General features: G+C 38.3%; 2 protein-coding genes across 2 annotated transcripts in view; both read left to right on the top strand.

Moving 5' to 3' along the window:
- LOC134532197 (beta-1,3-galactosyltransferase 5-like) overlaps positions 1-6594 on the top strand; it is a 41785-nt gene extending 35191 nt beyond the window's left edge. The window contains exon 4 of the mRNA XM_063368617.1: positions 5570-6594. Within this exon, the coding sequence (XP_063224687.1) occupies positions 5570-6580 (1011 nt within the window). The 3' untranslated portion in view covers positions 6581-6594. The remainder of the gene's footprint in view (positions 1-5569) is intronic.
- LOC134531619 (voltage-gated potassium channel subunit beta-2) overlaps positions 1-22964 on the top strand; it is a 331150-nt gene that overhangs the window by 112390 nt on the left and 195796 nt on the right. The window lies entirely within an intron of this gene.

The raw sequence follows: 22964 nt of genomic DNA, 5'->3' as shown, positions 1-22964 counted from the left end.
ACTCGATCATTTAATTCTGTAGGATACGATCTCCTATTAACTGTGGGTTACAATGTCTCCAACTGTCTTTGACTTCAATTGTCTTTGGCTCCAGCTGCTCCATCCAAATTTGGTTACATGGCTAATAGGCTACTTGGCTACGAAGCTACAAGTCTACGAGGTTACATGGATACTTGGCTGCGAAGCAAGAAGTCTAAATTATTACAAGTTTATTTGGCTATGGAGATACAAGTCTACGAGGAGACATGGATACTTGGCTACGAAGCTACAAGTCTATGAGACTACAAGGCTACAAGCTACGAGACTACGAAGCTAAAAGTCTTTAAATTCCCAAATGTCTATAATATTTCCGTTCAGAAGCGTAAGTTGATACATCTCATGCAAAAAATTTGTTGCAAGTAGTTTGAATTCTTGTTAACAGTTTTCACCGCATGTTGTGTTGTACAGGCAGTAACTCTTTCTTGGGGGATGCGGGATGCTCACACACGATCGCAGGAGGATGGCTTCGCTAGACTTCAAGGTTAAGCGAAATCATCTTGCATGATAGTGGTTCTCAGAGGGTCCAAGGCATAGTAATCTTCTGAGTACCTAATTAATATTTTTGTCCGAAATCAACCAGATAAAAAAAAATATCGTGAGTGTTGATATGGTAGCAGGTATTGAATTACTAAGCGCAACTCTATATTTTCACGTCTCACATTCAGGGGGGGGGGGGGGGGGAATTTTTCGTCTTAAATGTGTAGCTCAGATAAATAATAAAATAAAAAATTTAACTAGCCATAGAGCTTCTCGACACTAGAATCATTTTAGTAGGTTTATCCTTGTACAAGAACTGAAAAATCAGGATACTGAGAACAATAAAATAACCTTAAAAACAATAGAACACATAACATTTATTAAGAAAATAAATAGTGATAACAAATTAGGTGGAACCTTCCACGTCCTCTACAATAAATAAACACAGTCAAGCTTCCCTTTCAACACGAGAGGAAAATACTCCTAAACAAAGTTAACCCAATAATAAATGGAACAAGCAGCTTGGGCGCTGTAAATTAAACCAGGAGTTATTAAGATTACATTATTCTACACACAACATTTGAAATTTATTCTTATCATAAGTTTCCACGCCACATAGTGATGCCAATTGTCATTAGTTATTCCACAACTTCAATATTAAATATTTCAAGAACATTCACTAACAAGAAAAATACTTAAATAATTACTCAGTTTAGTTCGATAACGTCATCATAAACATGTAAGAAAAGGATCGCGATACAAACGAATTACAGAGTTTATAATGGAAAATAAAAGAAAACTTTAGTTCTGACCGTATTAAAATTTAGTAAGCCATTGTTCAAAAAATATTTAAGAGCAACTACCACACCAAAAGTGAATTTTAAAGTTAACTACGAAGAAACATAAGTTGCGGAAGACTAAGACCAAGGCATCGTCCAGACGCCATTTCACTCACCTAACCCTCACTCCTACGACGCACGACCGGGCAGCATAACAGCCTTTCACAGGATTACAGCCCCAAAGAAACATTTCACGTCCCTTTTAACTAAAATTATTGGCCCCAAAACCCCTACGTAAAAGCATCCTGACGGGAAGTTCTCCTGTGTTTTCTAAACACGTAATGTTATTAAAACAAGCCTGCCGCGCGTCCACGCGCTGTGATGTGCACGTAGTCAGAAAACCGGTCGCTAGATTGCAACACTCACCTGCGCACGGCGACTGCGCACAATCTGCGCTCTCAGCTGGCCTCAAAAAAAAAAAACGGTAAACAAGCCTGCGCCACATTTCTCCAGAATCGCAGCACAACAACGCGTCAGCTGGCCTGCGTGAAACGCGGTCACGCCTGCGCCCCCAGACAAATACGTGCAAGACTCTCACTCTTCCAGCCCCGCAGAACCCAAATTACATCAAAGGTGTTACAACATCTGAGCTTGAGAGAAACCAAGTCCCGAACTAGAAAAAAGATTTTAATTTTGTTTCCGACAAATAAAATAGTTAATAAATTGATGGTAACAATTTTTAACCACGTGACAATATAACATTCTTTGTATCATTACGAAAAAATTACATGCAAGGTTTATTTTCTCAGGAATAACCAGAAACACTCGGAGAAAATAAGTGAAGTCCCGACAGTAATAACCAGGAGCACATGGAGAAAACCGTGGCATGTTTTGTTAAATAAAATTCATTGAATCACAAAAAAAAAAGTATTCAAATGAATTTAAAAACAATGTCGGTTTAGTGCTAGAAATCTATCATTTTTCCCGGACGTTGTAAGATGTATAAAATAATTTTGGAAAACAAAAATTATTTAAATAAATATCGGGTAGTATAATAATTGTTTTTTGAATTTTTATTAAAAATATAAGGAAAAACAATGAAGTGCATTTTCATGTTAAAAGTTAAATATAAATTTTGTCGAATTAGCTAGCGAGACTGTTAAGCCACCAATAAACAATTTGTACGACAACTTTCAAACTTTATTTCGTAATACATGATGTAGTATTGTAAGATTTAGGATTTTTGTAGTTTAAACACAAGCAATGTTTTAGAGATACACGAATATAGTCACAGAGTAAGTCAAGCACATGGTACTGTGGCGAGGCACACTAAAAGCAATTCTGAGGATTTCTTTCGGTCACGGGATTATCTTTTACCGTTGCCGGTTGTGGGTTGTCTCCCTCTCACGCACGCACGCACACACAGGTAGCCTGCCTCCCCTCCGGGCACGGGTTCCCCCACCACGCTACCTGAGCTGTGGGCTGCGAGCTGGCTTCGCCGAGAAGCAGCATGAGACGGTGGAAAAACTTTCAGGATTTACAGAAATTGCGGAAAAGAAATCTCGGAATTTAAAGCGATGACTATATATTTTAAATAAATGAATTTCTTCAGAAAAAAATTATCTTTTTGCCTAGACTTGTAATTTTTCTGTCATTCTCCTAAGCAGTAGAAAATGGCCCCAAAGTTGGACAAGTTGGTGATTTTTTATTTCATATCTTGATAGAAAAAAAAAACAAAATGTAAACATATACACACAATTCGTGTAGTATCTTCTCGTGGGTGAAAAATTTTCAGATTCGTAGTGTCGATTAATAAAGTCCCATCATTATTTAAAAAAAACACAGTGTTCCGCTAACTTCTGATGCTACTAGGGAGGCCCCTTAAAGACCATGTGTGATAACTAGTGCTTCTAGTAGCTAGTATTGAAAATAAATATGGCAGCTGCACCCTCTAGTAAGTGATGCTATTATTCCTTGAAATAAAAAAAAATACAATTCCGAATATGTGTTTAATTTTTATATACACCTTATTTCATTCTCAGTCATGTAAATGTGTCGATCGCCGTGCAGTCAAAGGCGTATGTTTTACAACCCAGAGGTCCACGCTGTCAAGGGTAGAATCATCGCGGTTATAATTTATTTTGTATAAAAATTTAATGTAACATGTCAATAAGGACCACAATAGCATTAAAAGATAATCGTAATTCGACCTTACATGCATATGACAGAGCGATGCTGGCACATTCTAGGAACAAACAGCAGAAACAAAAATGTCGTTCCCAAGATGGCGGCGTCCAGCATAACAGAAGAAACCAGAAGGACGGTCGTTATGTCATCCAATATGGTGGTCTCTAGTAGACCAAAACCCGATGGCTGACATGCTGGAATCTAAAGTGGTTGTGATGTGGGACCCAAGATGCCGGCATGAGATCAGAATTAAATATTGCGACTATTACTAAAAGTGCATTGTTAGAGAATTGTAACTCTCGATGACAAGATGGCGGAATTTAATATGGTGACTGATTTGAAAGGTCGAGGTGAAAGGTCATGTCAAGGTCACAGTCAAGGTCATGGTCAAGGTTAAGTTCAAAGGTCAAGCTAATCCAAGAGGGCCGCCATGACGTCATGATGGTCTGTCATTGACCCCATACTCCATATTTACTCCGACTCCAGGCCCAGGAGACTCTTTTATATACTACTTAGCTTTAGCTATAGTAAAGCAACAAGTTAGTGTAAATAATGGCATAATCTTAGTTAAAATAATAGGTTCGTATAAAACAATTTTTTTAAATTAATGTACCTCATAAAATCAAATAAGTTAACTGTGATTTCGTCAAGGTAAAATATATCCTCGAACACTCCAAAACAGAAGTTTTAAAATTAGGTACTTAGTAAATTCTATAAAATAAAAAAGGGCTACACATATTCACTTAAGAAATTATCATTCTGAAACCTTTTCTTATAAAATAGAATTTTTTTTATGCACTTGACAATTTATTTTGTCTATTTATTTAGTAAAACTATTTGAAATCAATCACATACAATTCTTTCAATGGTCAGATTTTGGCAATATTAAAATATCACGCAAGCGATGCCGCTGGTTATTAGCTAGTATTTACAGGTCATATTAAAATAAGCAATGCAAGTTTATGCCTGACATTTTCGGCAAATAGCAACTGGTGTTAAGCTTTAATGAGTGAAAAAAAAAAAAAAACGCAAATAAAATTATAATTATTACTTACATATATTGTTAATATTTAATTATAAAAAAATTTAAATAAATTTAACAATAATATAAAATATCTTAAGTATAATTTTTGGTTAATTACATATTAAAACAGTGAGACCTAAATTATTACGTAAAAAAACATTTACTGGAGATGTAGAGATCTTGTATACGAACTTCTGTGATCATAAAAAATCATTAATAGACGTGTATTTATTTATCTAGGCATAGTAATTACTGGTAGTATCAGCATGTTTGTTCATTACATCATAAGGTACAACACAACGAAACTACAACCCTGAAACCTATTTTGGATGAAACTGGTGTGATAGTCTATTATACACCTCTTTGACCTGCGTTCTATTACGGCCTACAAACATCAGTTTTCTATCGTGAAGGAGGTGAAAGACATTTAAAACTCTCATAAATAACTATAGTGAAGTAAATATTTAACTTTTAACATTGTCGTAAAAACAGTTTGTAGACAATTCTAAAAGAGATAAAAATATATAAGTTGACATGTTTTATAATTTAGGCTTACAAGGAATAATGTTGGTTTTGTTGACATATTTAATATATACATAGTTTCAGGTGCCACGTTAAATTAAAAATTAATATTGAATTTGCGGTTTACACAGCAAATTTTCCATTAAATTTTACAAAAACAGTTGACTAATGTGGTGCGTTTAAAATCGTTATAAAAGTCTTGATATGGTTATTGTGGTTGTATAGGTATGTATTAAAACTGTTGGTACAACTTTAAAATGGGTTTTTGATAGCTTTCTATACATTAAATCTTAACACAGATTTAGTTCTAATAGGTGTGTGCATGCCTTTGCCCAATCGAGTCCCTTTTAAAATGTTTAATTGTTGATCTAAGAAACATTTTATCAGCGAATACTAAATAAAATAATTGTTTTAAAAAAATTGTGTAGTTTTACTCCTGGCTTAGAGTTCAGAGCAGGCTGACGTAAATTCACTATCAGTAATCGAAAACTGCTATCGGACGTGGCTACAAGATAGGAACAGTTCGTTGTTGAGATAACAGGTTGCAGACGAGCCTGGATCTGTCAGTGTGATACGCGTGTCGTGGCACTGTCGGCGGGCTGTGCCAGAGGAGCGAGTGAGCAGCGACATGGCGGGCACGTGGGTGCGCACAGCGGTGCTGCTGAGCTGCCTCGTCGCGGGCCGGCGCGCCGGCGACGCCTCGTACGACTACGAGGGCCCGCCGCTGGCGCCGCTGTACGACGCGGGCTTCGACCTGAGCTCGGGGGCCTGCGCGGCCCGCGACCCGCGCCTGCTCGTGGTCGTGCACTCGGAGCGGTCGCGGCGCGAGGCGCGCGACGCGGTGCGCCTCACCTGGGGCACGGCGTCCCTGGCCCGCGACGTGGCGCTGGTGTTCCTCGTGGGGCGCGCGCGCGACCACGCGTCGTCGCACGACGTGGCCGCGGAGGCGCAGCTGTACGGCGACGTGGTCGCCTCGCGGAACGTGGATTCCTTCGACAACCTGACGCTGAAGGCGGTCGCCACGGCCGAGTGGGTGGCGCGCGAGTGTCCGCGCGCGCGCTTCGTGCTCAAGGTGGACGACGACGTGTTCCTCAACGTGCCGCGGCTGCTGCGGCTGCTGGAGCTGCCCCGAGTCAGCTCCGCCTCGCGCGCCATGTTTGGCCAGCTCATGGAGGACAACAAGCCCATCCGACACCCGGACAGCAAGTTCTTCGTCCCCGAGGTGGCTTTCCCTAGCGGCCGCTACCCGCCCTATCTGCAGGGCGGAGCCTTCATCTTCACCGGCGACCTGGCGAGCGACCTGCACGCCGCCGCGCTCGCCTCGGCCTTCTTCAGGGTCGAGGACCTGTTCTTCACGGCCTTCCTGGCGCGCCGCGTGCGCGCGGGCGTCACGCACGTGGAGGGCTTCCTCGCCGAGAAGTGGTGGCGCGGCGGCGAGTGGCGGCAGCACGAGTACGTGTGCGACCTGCAGCGGCGAGTAGCCGTGCACCCCGCCGACTACCAGGCTATGTTCGAGATGTGGGTCATGGCCTTCAGGCAGGTCGCGTGCTAGCCGGCCGCCTCCCGAGACACCGACCAACATGGCTGCAAGTGTCCGTGAACCCCACCGACTACCAGGCCATGTTCGAGATGTGGGTCATGGCCTTCAGGCAGGTGTCGTGCTAGCCGGCCGCCTCCCGCTACCTCCCGCTACCTCCCGCCACCACCCGCCACCTCCCGCAACCTCCCGCCACCTCATGCTACCTCCCGCTAACTCCCACCACCTCCCGCCACCTCCCGCCACCTCACGCTACCTCCCGCTACCTCCCGCTATCTCCCGCCACCTCCCGCTACCTCCCGCTACCTCCCGCCACCACCCGCCACCTCGCGCCACCACCCGCCACCTCATGCTACCTCCCGCTAACTCCCGCCACCTCCCGCTACCTCACGCTACCTCCCGCCACCTCCCACCACCTCCCGCCACCTCACGATACCTCCCGCCACCTCCCGCCACCACCCGCCACCTCCCGCCACCTCCCGCCACCTCCCGCCACCTCCCGCCACCTCCCGCCACCTCCCGCCATCTCCAGCCACCTCCCGCCACCTCCCGCCACCTCATGCCACCTCCCGCCACCTCCCGCCACTACCCGCCACCTCAGGTCACCTCCCGCCACCTCACGCCACCTCCCGCCACCACCCGCCACCTCCCGCCACCTCCCGCCTCCTCCCGCCACCTCCCGCCACCGCCCGCTACCTCACGCTACCTCCCGCCACCTCCCGCCACCTCCCACCCCATCCCGCCACCACCCGCCAACTCACGCTACCTCCCGCCACCTCCCGCCACCACCCGCTACCTCACCCTACCTCCCGCCACCTCCCGCCAGCACCCGCCACCACCCGCTACCTCACGCTACCTCCCGCTACCTCCCGCCACCTCCCGCTACCTCACGCTACCTCCGGCACCGAGACACCGACCAACATGGCTGCAAGTGTCCGTGGTCAAACTGTGTACTTTGGCATCGAACATACCAGCACAATTCACATTATTATAATATACAAGCCATACAAATAAGGTGAAGATTATTCACGCGCATTAAAGTACAGAATTTTTCACCTGTAGTTAACGGAGACTTATAAATAAAAGTTGAAATTTAAAGCAAAATATAAAGCTAGTTTCGCTTTGAAGAAAAATTGGATACCTTTTGATATTAACTAACCTTGCCATTTTTTATTTGATTTTTAAACTATTTTTTTTAATTACTAGTTTAGGTTTTTCACCATGAAGAAACGCTCTGCGTAGCAAATGTTCCACACTTTTCAATTAGTATTTTTTCCCATTGGCAACACATATTTAAAGAACAGAATATCTTACCTGTTGTATTTTGATACTAATTATGTTTCAAAGTGCATTATTTAAAGGTATTTTTTAATATCTTTTCGCAACCACTAAAGAACTACAACTTGTATTGAATTCACCTTTTTCTTGTATTTGAATTTTGATAAAAATCAACGAGTTTAACCTTTATTTTAGTTTAATGAAAGTATTTACATGTATGTCTTATTAGTTTGTTTATCTGTCGTCATAAAACTTTTCTGAAGTAGAAATAAGCTAGTACTTTTAGTATATATCAAAGAATTGAATAGTTTAGGCAATATTTTAGTACAAATAAATAATCACAAGGAATTTAAATGATTTTTCATTGATTAAATATATTTTTTTAATTTATGTATGTTATTTACGTAAGTTATTAAATTCTGAAATCTGTTAATCTCAATAAAATTTAGTGGGTTTTATTTTTTAATGACATGTGTTTTTTTATCATACCACAAAGAAAACTAAGAAAATCTGTTTTAATTAGGTTCCAAAAATAAATCATTCATTATTAATGTACTTCGCAATAAACCAAAAATAATTTATTAATGCTTACATATTCTTAGTTTAATTATATAAGTTTGAGATTGGAGACCATTACATAAATTTAAATTGCATATGTACGCAAATAACTGCACTTAAAATCCTAACATATTTATTGGTAAGCAACTACTTATTGTGTAATTCCACCGTTAGATGATCAATTATATTTAGGTCCTATGTTACTAAAGTTAAAGAAAACATTCTAATAAAAGCCTTCTTATAGAGTCAGTTCCATGTCAACCCACCAAATGTCTTTAGCTCAACCTTATTTGTTTTGGTTTATACCGTCATTGACACAATGCTTTCAGATGCCTTAAAGCCAGTTATGCGAAATATTAATGGCCTAACTGAAGTGATAACGGCACCAGAGCCCAGTGTCAGGATGAGTGTTGGCATCACCGAAGTGACGCACGTAAATATCGGTCAAGTTTGATGTCCTACGGGTGTGAACTTAAGCAACTCAACAAGCGGAATTTTGGCATTCTTGATCAACTTTTTTTTTCGAAAAATACAGAAATGCCTTGTTTTGTAAGCTGGTTTTTGTAGATTTTTTTAAAGTTGTCTCTGAAAATTCCGAAAACTATTTTCAACATAACATTTTATCACAATATGACTACCTATTTTTTAGGGATGTGCGAAAGTGACTTTATCCACACGAAATGAAAGTGAAAGAAAATTTATCAAGTTTCGCGAAAGTGAAACGAAAATGAATTTTTCTATGAGATAAATATATTCTTAACGAAAGTTAAGCGAAATTTTTTAATTAATAAAGAAAAAAAGTGCCCCAAAATTTGCTCTTCAGTAATAAATTCTATTACATAAATCATTTTGGTACCTTTTGATGTATATATAAATATTACTATTTAATAAAATCAACATCCGCCCTAGACCACACAACACAGCCCCATGTCACTCGTAAATTTCAAGAATCAATCCAGATCTTTCAGCGCACAGACTATTTCCTTTACAGTCGTAATGTCGCAGTCTATGATAATATATTTATCACGTGCATGGTACTGATGAAAAAATACGTGAATACTGCGGAACGGCCGCCATTTTGCACCACTGTCACACATGGCTAGCTCAGGAAGCTGTAAACTAGGCAAGGGACATGGTCAAAACATAACAAATGGTTGCTGCCAAGTGGTCATTACATGCAGTGACTTGTTGACCTTTTTGTCTAATTGGCTGTATATTATGAGGATTATATATGCCAGTCAGAGTATGTAAAATTTAAATAAAGCAGACGACAATGTTTTTGTTTGGCTGTGCGCGAATAAAAGTAGGTACGTTCTTTGTTTATGTGTATACGGTAAATACTAAATAGTGTACTAACAGTTCTGGAATGTATGTTTCACGAATATAGTACCTACACTACTGTTTGAAAGCAAATGAATCAGGTAATTTTTCAAATATTGCATGATTTAGTTTTGATACCTAGACCTACTGTAATCACGGTTGAATTTTGTTTACTTTATCTGCCATGTTTGTTCAAATTATGATTTTACCGTATTTTCATTAACGTGAGTTTTTTTCATCACCACGTAAATTAATCTTAATGGAAATCTTTTTTCTAATTAATGTCTTTATATGATTTGCATATGTTATTACATTATTAGTAATAACAAGCAAATCATATAAAGACATTACAGTAGAATCTCAGTGCTAAGTACTTACAGGTACCTCAAGTTTTTGTACTTAGCACTGAAACATGCATACATATCTTTACAAAGAGAAAAAAAAAATATATAAAAAATAGCTACAGGAGAGCCGCAATGCCATATGTATTCGCAACTGCGACTTGCTTTTTTCCCCGTGTCTAGTTCTCTGAGTAGGTATATCCACTTTTTCCTTAAGCGTGAATTGCTTTCGTTTCTTTTTATCTCCAGGATCATTCATATCGTAGCACAAATACAATGCGGTGTCTAAATAACGTAACCTGAAAATAAACTCAACAATAACAATAAACAATCCCGGCACAGACATCAAACAGTATTTTTAGCGTAGCGTAACACTTTTGTCTAAATAATTAATACTTCTCTCAAACCTCCGTCTTTCGATGTATCGAATGGTGTTGTGTTGCTCACGTCGCATACTACGTACGGTATAATCTATGGTTGTGCGCGCAACTGTTTGTTAACTTTGTTTTGAGAATTTAGAGGTTAGAAAATACGTTGCGGTGGTATTTGTGTATCTTTGTTCCACTACATTAATCATTTAGCTGGAAATTTATTTACCAGTTTAAGTAAATTTTGGTGTAGTAATGCCACGCTACTAGTAGAATTTATACGTTATAGTGAAAATGATACTTTAAACTTAAACCGTTTTGCATGGCGAAGATACGATTTTTGGCGGGGACTTAAAAAAAATTCGTTAAGTGAAATATACGTTATAATAAGAAACGTTATTGTACCGGTATTATACTGTACATTTTTATTAAATTACGATTTCTTTTTCAACTAGAACAAACGAACTTCGGTAAGCTATTGAACTTTCGTTTGGCTCGAAATATTTCGCTAAAAACGAACTTCGACAGATGAAATTCTTACCGAAATCGAAAATGAAAGTAGCAAAATTTCGATTTCGGTATCGGTATACCGAACATTCGCACAACCCTACTATTTTTTCATTAAATACTCTTTTTCAGGAATTGACATTTGGAAATTTTATAAATCACCTGCCTACGTTACTAAACCAGTCTGTAGTAACAAGGCTCTGGAAAACATATTATGCTCTTCAATATTATTTTTAAAAGATGCCCAAAAATCAATACTTTTAAATTTTACTAATACGTATTTGAAAGCAAATATCTCAAATGCATACCATTCAATTTTATTTTGTTTGGCTTTGTTGGAAAGCAATACTTTTGAACTTTATAGCTATTTTTATATCATTGTGATAGTGGACTTAAAATAAATTGTGAAATCTCTTTGATGATGTTATATAGGGGAGACTGTTGTACCTAGAGCATAGGGTACCTTGGAACATTGGTGGATTTGAGAAGTGATGCCACCTAGCGGGCTCAATCCATCACTTGGTTGTGAAGAATGACGCTAGGTGTCTCTGACGACAGTTCTGTCTCGTCTTACTGGGAATTGTGCGATTTTGTAATGAAACAATTTTTGAAGTTTCGAAAGTAAATATTTCATGCGTAGTTCTTCTAATTTTTTTAACGGAAACAAATATGTGTTTGAAAACATCAAAACTTAGAATATTTTGCTGAACTTGTGGTTAGTAGATTCATATGTAGTAATCAAAGTTTTCATCTAACCACTGGTTAAGGGCGCCATGTTTGTTAATTTTCGCTACCTCTTGTACCTCGGCACACGCATCATCTTGTACCTTTGAACATGTTCCAAGGTACATGATGCTATGTTTATTTATTACAGATCGCTATGCCAAGAAGTAAATGTGGCATTAAGAGGGCCCTAGTTGATCCAGCTGCTATGAAAAAGGCTGTAGAAGCTGTTTTGGCACCTCCTGAAACGAAAATATCTGTTAGACAAACCTGCAAAGTATTCAATGTTAAATTGGCTACTTTGTCAAGACAAATTTCGCAATTTCGTAATTCTGAGAGTGAAATTTTTCATTACAAAACTAACCTTGACATAAGAAAAATATTTTATGATGCTGAAGAAAATGCTTTGCTAAATTACATTTAAAAAGTAGCAAAAATGAACTATGGTTTATCTAAAAAAGGGTGTGCGAGAGTTAGCATACAAGTTTGCCTGTGCGAATGACATAAAATATCCTCAGAATTGGGATGAGCAGCAACTAGCTGGAGAAGAATGGATGAGGGGATTCATGAAGCGTCACAGTGACCTATCTATTAGGACCCCGAGGCCCACAAGTCTTAGCAGAGCTACAAGCTTCAACAAACATAATGTTGATGCTTTTTTCGATAATGTTGAAAGCGTTCACAATCGCTTTGGGCCCATTTCACCCGACCGCATTTGGAATTGTGACGATACAGGAATGTCTACAGTCTCCAGGGAAAATTGTAGCTCCAAAAGGAATAAGGCAGGTCGGAAGTGCAATTGCTGCAGAACGTGGTAACCTTGTCACACTCATCACAGAAATCAGTGCTAGTGGTAACTTCATACCGCCAATGTTGGTTTTGCCTCGAGTGAATTTCAAGGACAGAATGTTGTATGGTGCTCCACCCGGGTCAGTTGGTGCTGCTGTAATCTCTGGATGGTCCAACGAAGATATATTTTTACAATTTTTAGTGCATTTTATTATATTTGTGAAGCCCTCCAAGGAAGAACGTGTTCTGTTATTCATGGAAAATCATGAGACTCATTTGAGCATTAAAGCTCTTGACATGGCATCTAACAATGGGTTGATAATCGTAACATTCCCCCCGCATACCTCACACCAATTACAGCCCCTTGACTTATCAGTGTATGGGTCTTTTAAGTCTTGTTACAGTCACTTAGTAAGTGCGTGGCTTGTCAACCATCCAGGTCAAACTTTCAATATCTATGTGGTAGGAGAAGTTATGGGTAAAGCATTTCCACGTGCTTTCACCCCTAAAAATATTATGAGTGTATTTAGGATAGCTGGAATTTTTCCTTTTGATAGGGAAATTTTTCGTGACGAAGACTTCTTACCCTCATATGTCACAGATAGGCCTGACATAACTTCAGTTATACCTTCTTGTGAAGTAACTGTAAGCCAAGCCAATGATGGGCCAAACAACGCAGCATCAGATATTTCAGTAGGCTTACAGGAAAGCATACCAACTGACGAAAGTGAACTGACTGCTCCAGGTTTATCTGTTCTGGTAGTTGAGCCTACAGAGTCTTTACCCAGCACTAGTAAAGGGGTAAGCCAAAGCATGGACCTATTGCCAGAAGACGTCATACCATATCCCAAGGCCAAGGCAAGGAAATCTTTAAAGAAAGGAAGAAAACAAGGAAGGACATTGGTTGCGATTGATTCCCCGGTAAAGCTTGAAATAAAAATGAATAAAGAAAAGAGAGTCAGAGTTAAAAGAAAACATAATCTTAATGCAAATTCAAAAAATGTGAATGCTAAAAAAGATAAACCTAAAAAATTAGACCAGCGAAAGAAAAAAAGTTTGATTCAGAAAGAGCTTCTGCAGGCTTCATCATCTGAAGAAGAAGACGAAGCTGTCACCTTCATTGAAACTGATAGCAGTGAAGAAGAGGCTTTCATTTTTTGTAATGGAACTTTTAAAGAGGATGCGTCAAGTGAACATTGGATTCGATGCACATCTTGCAAACGATGGGCACATGAACTATGCGCTGATACCGGTACCTTTCTGTGGAAAACCTACCTTTTTGACTTTTGCAAAGGATAAAAAAAACTTTATTTTAAACGAAAAAAATAAGTGACGATGGCATAACTTTACAAATTGAACCATGTAGTTTGTGTATGTTATGCATGTACCTTAATATTATTGTAAATAATGCATAATAGATTTAAAAATCACAACTGTACTTGTAGAACTTAAAACTGTATTTTCTACTTATATTTTAAAACTATTTCCCCTGTGTTTCAAGGTACAAGAGGGTGTGTTCCGTGGTACATGATTATGTTGTACCATGCAACACTTTGCATGACATTATATAGAATTTATTTCTTAAACAGAGGCGTGAAACATATAAATTCAAATAGAAAGTTGTTAAAGGATCTTAAATAGTTATAACAAATATTTTTTCGGTACAAAAAAGTGTAATAAAAATTTTAAAAAAATAGAATCAAAAAAGTGTTCCATTGTACAACAGTACACACTCAGTAATGCAAAATGTGTGTTTAACTTTTATTCTTCGTTCAGCTGAAGATTGATCCATTGTAGGTGGTTTCATAGAAAAAAGCTCTACAGTGGCTTAATTTCATTAGTCTTATCTTAATTCTCATTTACATGCATGGGTTCGGCTAATGTAGTTGGTATGGGAGAAGCAGCAAGACAAGCGAAGGGTGTGGTGAAGACAGCTGTCATTTGCCAGCCCTTCACTAGAGTTGCGGCCTCCATCACACTAGTTCAAATTAAATTTTGATATCAATTGGAAGAGTCATGTTCATTTCCAGCCCATTTCGGTATGTGCGTACTGTAAGGCTGGTGTCACACTATATGTTTCTGCCTTTGCAGCTACAACTTCTGAAGCATTTTTCGGATCAATATTCTTTCGACCGCTTTTATTTCAGTGTATAATGCAGTTCTCTCAATAATACAGTAAGTAAATTAATAGAAACTGAATATGTTCATTTTTTCAGGAATAAACCAGAGAGTATAAACGGGCTACTACTTGGGTTAAACTGCATAGTATAAATGCATAGCATAACAGCAGCCTTAATGTTGAGGCAGATGGCTGTGCTGCTCATTAGCGCCAGCGGACATTTTTTCCCTATGGTGTTAAAACTCTTACAAAATATTAAGGCGAGTTTGTGTGAGAGAGGCAGACATTGATTGCGGGCAATTTCATATAAGTCACAGAACTTATTGTAAATACTACTATTTTTAACTACTTTTCGTTTTTGTTGGATAAAGTACATGCATATATTTCCAAGTGTTCAAATATACAGTGTTTAATAGAATAGCATTGTCGGTGCAGATGGAATCAAGAAGCGTGACGAAATGCTAAAATAGAGAAACGACTTAAATATACGTTTATGGATAAATAAACTCATAAGTAAGGTTTTGGTGAGATCAGCACACCTGATTTTCTGTTTTGTCAAGGGAGGAGTATATAAATGTAGGAACTGGCGCTGGGTTCCCAGAGAGGAACTGAAGTGTTAACCGTCATTATGAATTGTGACATTATATCTGCCATCTTAGATGACATTGACTTTGAATTTTGACTTTGATCTAAACCTCAGCCGCCATTTTTAGTACTTCCTTTAAAATGATGACTTCACGTCCGCAATATTTTTTATATAACTTTCCGCCTTTTTTAATTATGACGTCATGTCTGTCCTTTTCAATTGTGATGTCTTTTCAGCCATATTAAAAACCCGTAATATTTACATATAGGTAACATTGGGTAACATTAAAAAAATTCATAAGTAGTATTTAATAAAAATTTAAATTAAATTTTAACAAAAAATTTCAAACGCATGAAGTCCTCGGTTCTAACCAGGTGACGCAATAATTTAAAAAAAAATGGCGATGGTCCTTCCTCCGCCAACACACTACCAACTACTACTTCCGCTACCAACACACTGACTCCCTTAACACCTTTGCCGAGGCAGATATTACGTCAGCCTGTATGATATTATGACGGACATCTTGGACCCACCATCTTATTTCTGGCTGCTAGAGATGGCTGTCTCCATTTTTTATTATTGTTTACCCGCTAAGATGTACTAGCATTTATTACCAGGACCTCGTGGCATCCGCCATCTTTCGACCATCGTGGCAATCAATAATTTTTATCCTAGAAATTTGGGAAAAATTATAAATACCATAAAAAGTATTTACTCTTTAATATGTTATTAACTCGATCGTTTCTAGTACTTGGTCAAATTCCTGATGAATGCCAGATTGAAATTATTCATTTTTTAAAATATAAAATTACGAGGTTAAAACAATAAATTTCTATAAATAAAAATTTATTACATAAATAATAATTGACTACATATACACTTGCGAAATTTAACAATCTAATAACTATTTAATTCTGCATTGTCTTAAACTGGCATATTCTCAGCTACCATCGGTTTACTGAAGACAAGATCGAACCAGATTTCTTGCTGAAATAGTCTTTACCTTCCTAGCAAAATTTCTCAATACTGGGATTTACGGACTCTTCTTCATCATGTGATAAATGAAGAACAATATTTCTAATCTTAAAAGAACACCTTGTTTACTTGGTCCTCGATTGGATATTGTTTACGATATATATGGTCCCCTCACAAGTTGTATTTTGATGATTCCTACATTGCTACTTAATCTGAAAGCTATTAGATTAGGTTTTACTTGATATCATCAAGAAAAGTACAAATATCTTTTGATTTAATGTAATTAGATAATAGAAGTCTTAGAACACTTCATTAAATTGTTACCTCCTGTCCGGAAGGGCGGGAGGACAAGGGTTAGAATCTCAGAAAGTGGTTCCAAAGTTCGTGAAACAAAAGTTTTCTTTATTGACAAAACTTGTAACAACATCACAACCTGCAATACACGAATGATCAGACTTGATAAACTTCTGAGTTATTATTTTGATGACTACCACAAGTGTCCAGGGTGTCTGTGAACAGAATTACACACTTAACTATATTGGAACACTGATATAAATTACACACATTTAATTACTGCCTTTTTATAAAGCAAAAAGCAATCGAAATTTTACTTGTAGCAAATATGTACGTCAACTTATTAGGTTGTTAGCATATTTAAATATTACGTTAATTATCTGCACTAACAAGAATTTAACTTTGCGAAACGATATCAATTTACCGTCAGAGAATAAAAAATGTTAAAGAATATAATCCAGGAGACATGACATGAAATCGCTTATAGCACAGTTTAACTTGGTTACACATTTTATAAAAAAATATCGATTAAACTCTAAATACATACTCTCTCACTGTGGTCTTATTTACTTTAAAATTATCAAATAGTGTTCTGGTGTAAGTCTCAAGTTGCAAATTGATGACACTAAAATGTTTATGTTCTTACACACACGTTTAGTTATAGTCAGCGAGTTGTATTGAAATGTCTCCTGAGTAGTGACAGCGGTAGTCCGTGGTGCCCCGCCAATATTGCGGCGAGTAGTCTTTATTGCTACTCGCCTTGGTCTGTAGCTGCCTCCGGGAGATCACAGCAGATAACTCTGCTGGTAGCGCGCCCGTTACACCAATTGAACGGGCAGGGAGGTTCTGGATTGCCGCCTGCCGCGGAGTTGGCGACGTTTTGTGGACTCGCCCCGTCAGTCGTTCTACGAAGTAGATGTGTACAGGAATGGTCGTAACATTGTCCTGCACTGTTCGGGAACTCATAAAACTGTTCAGTCGAATCCAGTTACGTAAAGGCTACATTTTTTGCGGACGTGTCAGTTTGTTACGTCACGCTACTCATCAATGTACTGCTGGTTGGTATACTTTACGTTGTGCGAATGACCCGACCTCTCCTCCGACACTTGCCACACTGCCCCACTGCCGTATTACTATCAGCTCCAGTCAAACACTTCCATGCCCCGTGACCTTCACGAGACAATTCCCTTTATTCTACAGACGAGGCAAACTTCTATTTCCTCACTCTGCGAAAACTATTTCTGCTTGGCATTATTCTAAGTCCCTTGTGGACTTGCGTTTTTTTCTACTATGCTGAAAATTATTTCAAAGTCCTTTACGGACTTAGTTTCTGACAGACGTAGTTTCTGACGGCGTCTCTTACCGTATGTCCCTGCTGAAGTGGTCGGCACGTCCACGGGCAGCGTGACGGAGGAGATCGTCACCGCTTGTTCACGCAGCCGGGCGAGTCAGAGACTGACAGCGCTGGCTGGGCCCGTATTTATAGTCCGCCGGGGCCCGACCGAGGAACAGTCTGGATACCCGCGGCGGAAGAACGTCACGTTGGTAGTTCCGGACGAAGCCCGCGAAGCCGGGAGGAGTCGAAGCGGCCCGAGCGGCCCCGATGCATTGCCGGCCGGCGCGCAGGAATCGAACGTAGCGCGCCCCTGTGCTGCGTTTGGTATCCATCAGAAGGACAGGGGCGCTGTCTGGTAGTCTTATAGTTACGCAGTGCGAAATTGCGTAACAAAATACGTAATTAGCTAGATAGAATCACTATCATTTCCCTGTAATGCACTGAGCACAGTCTTGGGTTTTGACTCATGTCCAGGCGTCATCGCAATCGGTTGCTGAATAACTGCTTGTGTGCTGAACAGAGGAGTCAAAATGTCTGTAGGTAGTTCCCCAGTAGCCACCCGCTCTTTACCCTACACACTTTTTCACGTGCCATCTCAAATTATCAATTCACTTAAACCAAACCTGTCACTTAGCTCAGTGAAACTACATACGGGATGGATTATTCATATATTTACTCCTCTACATGTCTTCGCTCATCATGGGAAAATGATAACTATATATTACAATACATGCAAGGATTTCATTTAGGTGAAGACGAACCTATCAGAGCCAAACCAAATGCAGTTGTACTAATTCCCGTTGCAACGGAATGAAGCACAATTAGAGCCACAATCATTGAAGAGAAGGCACATTTGGAAGCAAAATAAACGAAGAAGTAGCTGTATTACGAGATCTTAGACAATACAGTAAGTAAATTGATAGAAACTGAACATGTTTATTTTTTCAGGAATAAACCAGAGTGTAGAAACGGTCTACTACTTGGGTTAAACTGCATAGTATAAATGCATAGCATAACAACAGCCTTAATGTTGAGGCAGATGGCTGTGCTGCTCATTAGCGCCAGCGGACATTTTTTCCCTATGGTTTAAAACTCTTACAAAATATTAAGGCGAGTTAGAATTAAGTTTACAAGAAATAAAACATACATTTTTTTATAAATCTAAATAATGGATATTTTTCTTCAATATTATACACGTGAAAGTTACAAAAGTTATTATTCTATGCAGCCAGCTTCCCGAAGTTCTTCCCAACAGTCTCAGGTGATCAGCTAATATGTATGATCTTCCCATGACATATAATCAATCTCTTCTGCTATCACTATCTTCCCAGTGTTCATCATAAGCTTGATCAGAATTATTTATTGTATCACGATGTTTCCACCGTTTTGTTCTCAAGACTTCATCACAGCTTTTGAAGCACAGTCGTTGGTTTTGTCACCAGCCTCAGACACTTTCGACACCATTGTAGAAGAAATGTCTTCACCTGGATTACTACAAGAATTCGAAATCTTTGATGTGGAAGCTTCTTCATCGTCTTCAAGCTTCCTTTTCAAGAGTCCGCCATTTTTACAAAGCACGGAGGTTCCACTTGAATTTGGATTGAATGTATTCTCACTTTTCATGTTAAGAATTCTTCCATTATCATCATTATTTCATAAATCATCAACGTCCTTCAATTTAAATTGTTTATCGAGATCGGTAGAGCCATGAACATAATCTCGTTCAAGACAAGTAAAATTATTGATGTAATGCAGAACACTCTTCTTTAGATTACTAGATACATTGTTGTCCTCAAGCTTGTAAGCAGGCTTAGCGTTACAAGTTTTATTATGTATTTTTATGCTCTCTCTTCGCTTAAACGACATGATACGTCGAACACTTCTTAACATAATTATTGCGTAGTGAATTTTTAACACAGTCATTCTTCTCGTGTTGTCTACCATTCTTTCTTAAAAAAATTACTTGCTATAAGACTTACACCTGTATCCTTTCTATACAGCGGCAGACACCGAACAAGGATCCATATTAGTTACTGAGATTAATAGCAGGTGTTTACTAAGCGTTTTAAATTGGAACCGTTACTTAAATATAATTTTTTAAATATTTTATCAGCGAGAGCTAATTTATCTCATGCTAAAGAATTCGTTGCAGGTTGTACTGATTTTTGGCAACATATGTCGTCTCGTATTGTGTTGAGGTAAAATTTTTTTTTTTTTTTTATGTGGAATGCGGGATGCTCACAAACGATCGGTAACAGATGGATGGCTTCGCTAGACGCCAAGGAGAAGGAAGTTCTTCTTGCATGCTTGTGCTTCTCAGCTGTCTCAAAGCATATTATTTGACTGAGTAATAGGCCTATATTTCTTTTTTATTGCCAAATGATAAAAAATAATTTTTATTTAGATAATTTTGTAGCATAATATCTCAATTTAAATGTAACTCAAAAATCAAATTGCATGCTTCATTAAGTAAAAAAATATTTTCATGCAGAGATCGATATAATCACGAGCACATGGAGAAAACCATCAAAATATTGACAGAATTAACCAGTAGCACACGTAGAAAACTAAAAAATGTTTTCCTTAATATAAACAAAATCACAGATAAAAAAATTATGAAACATTACAAAAACATCTTCTGCCAGCTTGTGAACTTCTACGTTGTTGAGCAAGGAGAGAGTTCTAAAACCTGCCAAATTTTTTTGTAATTTTCTATTATTTTTATTTTTATTATTTTTAATCCGTAGTTTATTTATATAAAGGAAAACGTACATTAGTTTTTTTTTTGTGTGTTCTTGGCTATTTCTGTCAATATATTTATGGTTTTCTCCATGTGCTTCTGATTATTCCTGTTGTTTCTGAGAACTTTCAATTGTGCTTCCTCTTTTGTTGAATGTGCTTCCGATTGTGCTTCCTTTTCGTTGATTGTGCTTCCAATAGTGCTTTCTTTTCGTTTATTGTGCTTCTGAAAGTGCTTCCTTTATGTTTATTTTGCTTCCGATTGTAATTCCTTTTTTCATTGTCAATCGGTAAGTCTGTACTCAGGACATGATTTGCTTCATAGTTCGGAAATGTTTGGTCTATACAGCTGACATTGATCATGACCTGGTCTCGTGGTCCAAAGACACTTGGTCTAAATATATATAATTTTACATGCACTTTTTGGAATGCATTATAAGTATCGCAAAATTAGACCCTTATGTTAGGCATAGCGACAACGTATTTAATTCGTTGGACAGGTATTTTGTGTAGTAATGATGTGCGTAGAGTGAATGATTAATAAACTCCACGAAAGGTAGTGGGAAACAAAATATAAGATTTATTTTAAGCTTTAGTTAACCTTATCATTGTACGAGAATCAAACCATGGACAATAATCTGTCTCGCGTCAGTTATTATTTTAATAAAATATTTTTATAATGAATTATGGAATTTTCCATAATTATCTATGTCAATAATTACAAACTTCCAAGATGGCGTACATAACATCCAATGGGTTGCTGGTTTATGAGGATCTTAACACCCTTTTAGGATTCTGAACATGATTTATTAAATAAGTATTTGAAACACAAAATTAAAATATTTGCATCGGTCAAGGAGCGAAGCAAGTATAGGTATCCAACAATTTAATGTATAAATTAATGAGTGATTTGTTTTGTTGAATTTTGAACTTTTTCCCTAATTTCTCGTTTAATTATTACGACTTTTCAAGATGGCTGGCATAGAGACTTTTTGGAGACTGGTTGGCAAGGAGCCTATGCTGCTTTTAGGACTTTGCATCATTTATTTGAACGGATTATCAATTAGATAATATATATATTTTGCATCACCTTGGTATTCAACCTAGGGTTTTAATGATCGAATCTATCAATATATTAATTGCAGTTTTTTTTTAATTTTGGAATTTTTTCCCGGATTTCTAGCTATATAATTACATATTTCCAAGATGGCACCTAAATTTCAGGATGCGGGTGCCTTAGTAATAATAAATGAAGATTGCACTATAGCTGACAAAAATTCAATTAACATGGAAGTAGCACACTCTAGCAGACGAAAACCAAATGGCGGACATGACATCATACTCGCTGGTGATCTATAGATATACCTTGGCATCAGTGTTGGGAGGTCAGTCGGTCAGTGGCATCCGTGGTGGAAGTATATAATATCACTTTTTTTTTGACCAAACCGGGTTCAAATCTAGGATGTAAGTGCGTGTTTAAAAAATATTTTATTAACATTTGATTAATTAATATTTATGATTTTTTTCAATTTTCAAGCATAAAAACTGCGGATTTTCAAGATGGCAGTCATAACGATGATTGAAACGTACGAAATCAAAGTAGCGGGTATAACGAAAAGTGCAACGATGATGTCATACACATCCAAGATGGTAGGCATAAAGAAATTTGCAAAGTTTCTAGAATTCAAGATGGCGACCATAATGAAATATAAAACACTGTTCTTAAATAATATTTTATTAAATTTTGATAAATATTTTTGTTTTAATTTTATACTTCATATTTATTAAAATCGGATAACAATTATAGATTTTCAAGATGGCAGACATGATGTCATACTATCTGACGATATACACCTTGGCATAAATGGTGGGTGGTCAGTCTGCCGGTGGTTTCCATGGAGGAAGTACCTGTCGCCATCTTTCAATAAGGTGGCTGTAATGCAAATTGCAATGGTGACATCATAATTCAAAATGGCGGAAAGTTCTAGAAAACAAAATGGTGGAAATCAAAATGGCGAAAGTACGAGAAATCAAAATGGCAATGATGCAAAGATAGCGGATACAAAATGGCGGGTCCTAGATGGCCGGCGGGGTCAATGTCAAGTTTCAAGGTCAAAGGTCAAAAGAAATCTCATCCAATATGGCCGCCTTGACGTCAGAGAGTTCGGTCAGCGACCCGTTCTCGAATCCACACACTGCACCCTGGTGCTGGAGCTGCATTTATATACTAGGTACTTAGGTTAATACATATTATTTATTGTTTTTTATTGAAATGCGAGATGCTCATTAACGATTAAGGAAAATGTGTTTTAGTTTTCTCTGTGTTCTCTTGATTATTTCTGACAATATTTTAATGGTTTTCTCCATGTGCTCCTGATTATTCCCGTGTTTTCTCCAAGTGATGCTTGACATTTCTGTGATTTCACCACATGCTTCTGTATATTTATGAGAAATGTATCTCTGCAT

Source organism: Bacillus rossius, chromosome 5, assembly GCF_032445375.1.
Source record: "Bacillus rossius redtenbacheri isolate Brsri chromosome 5, Brsri_v3, whole genome shotgun sequence".
Classification (NCBI taxonomy): domain Eukaryota; kingdom Metazoa; phylum Arthropoda; class Insecta; order Phasmatodea; family Bacillidae; genus Bacillus; species Bacillus rossius.
The sequence above is the reverse complement of the archived record's forward strand: the minus strand, read 5'-3'. Positions and strand labels throughout refer to the sequence as shown.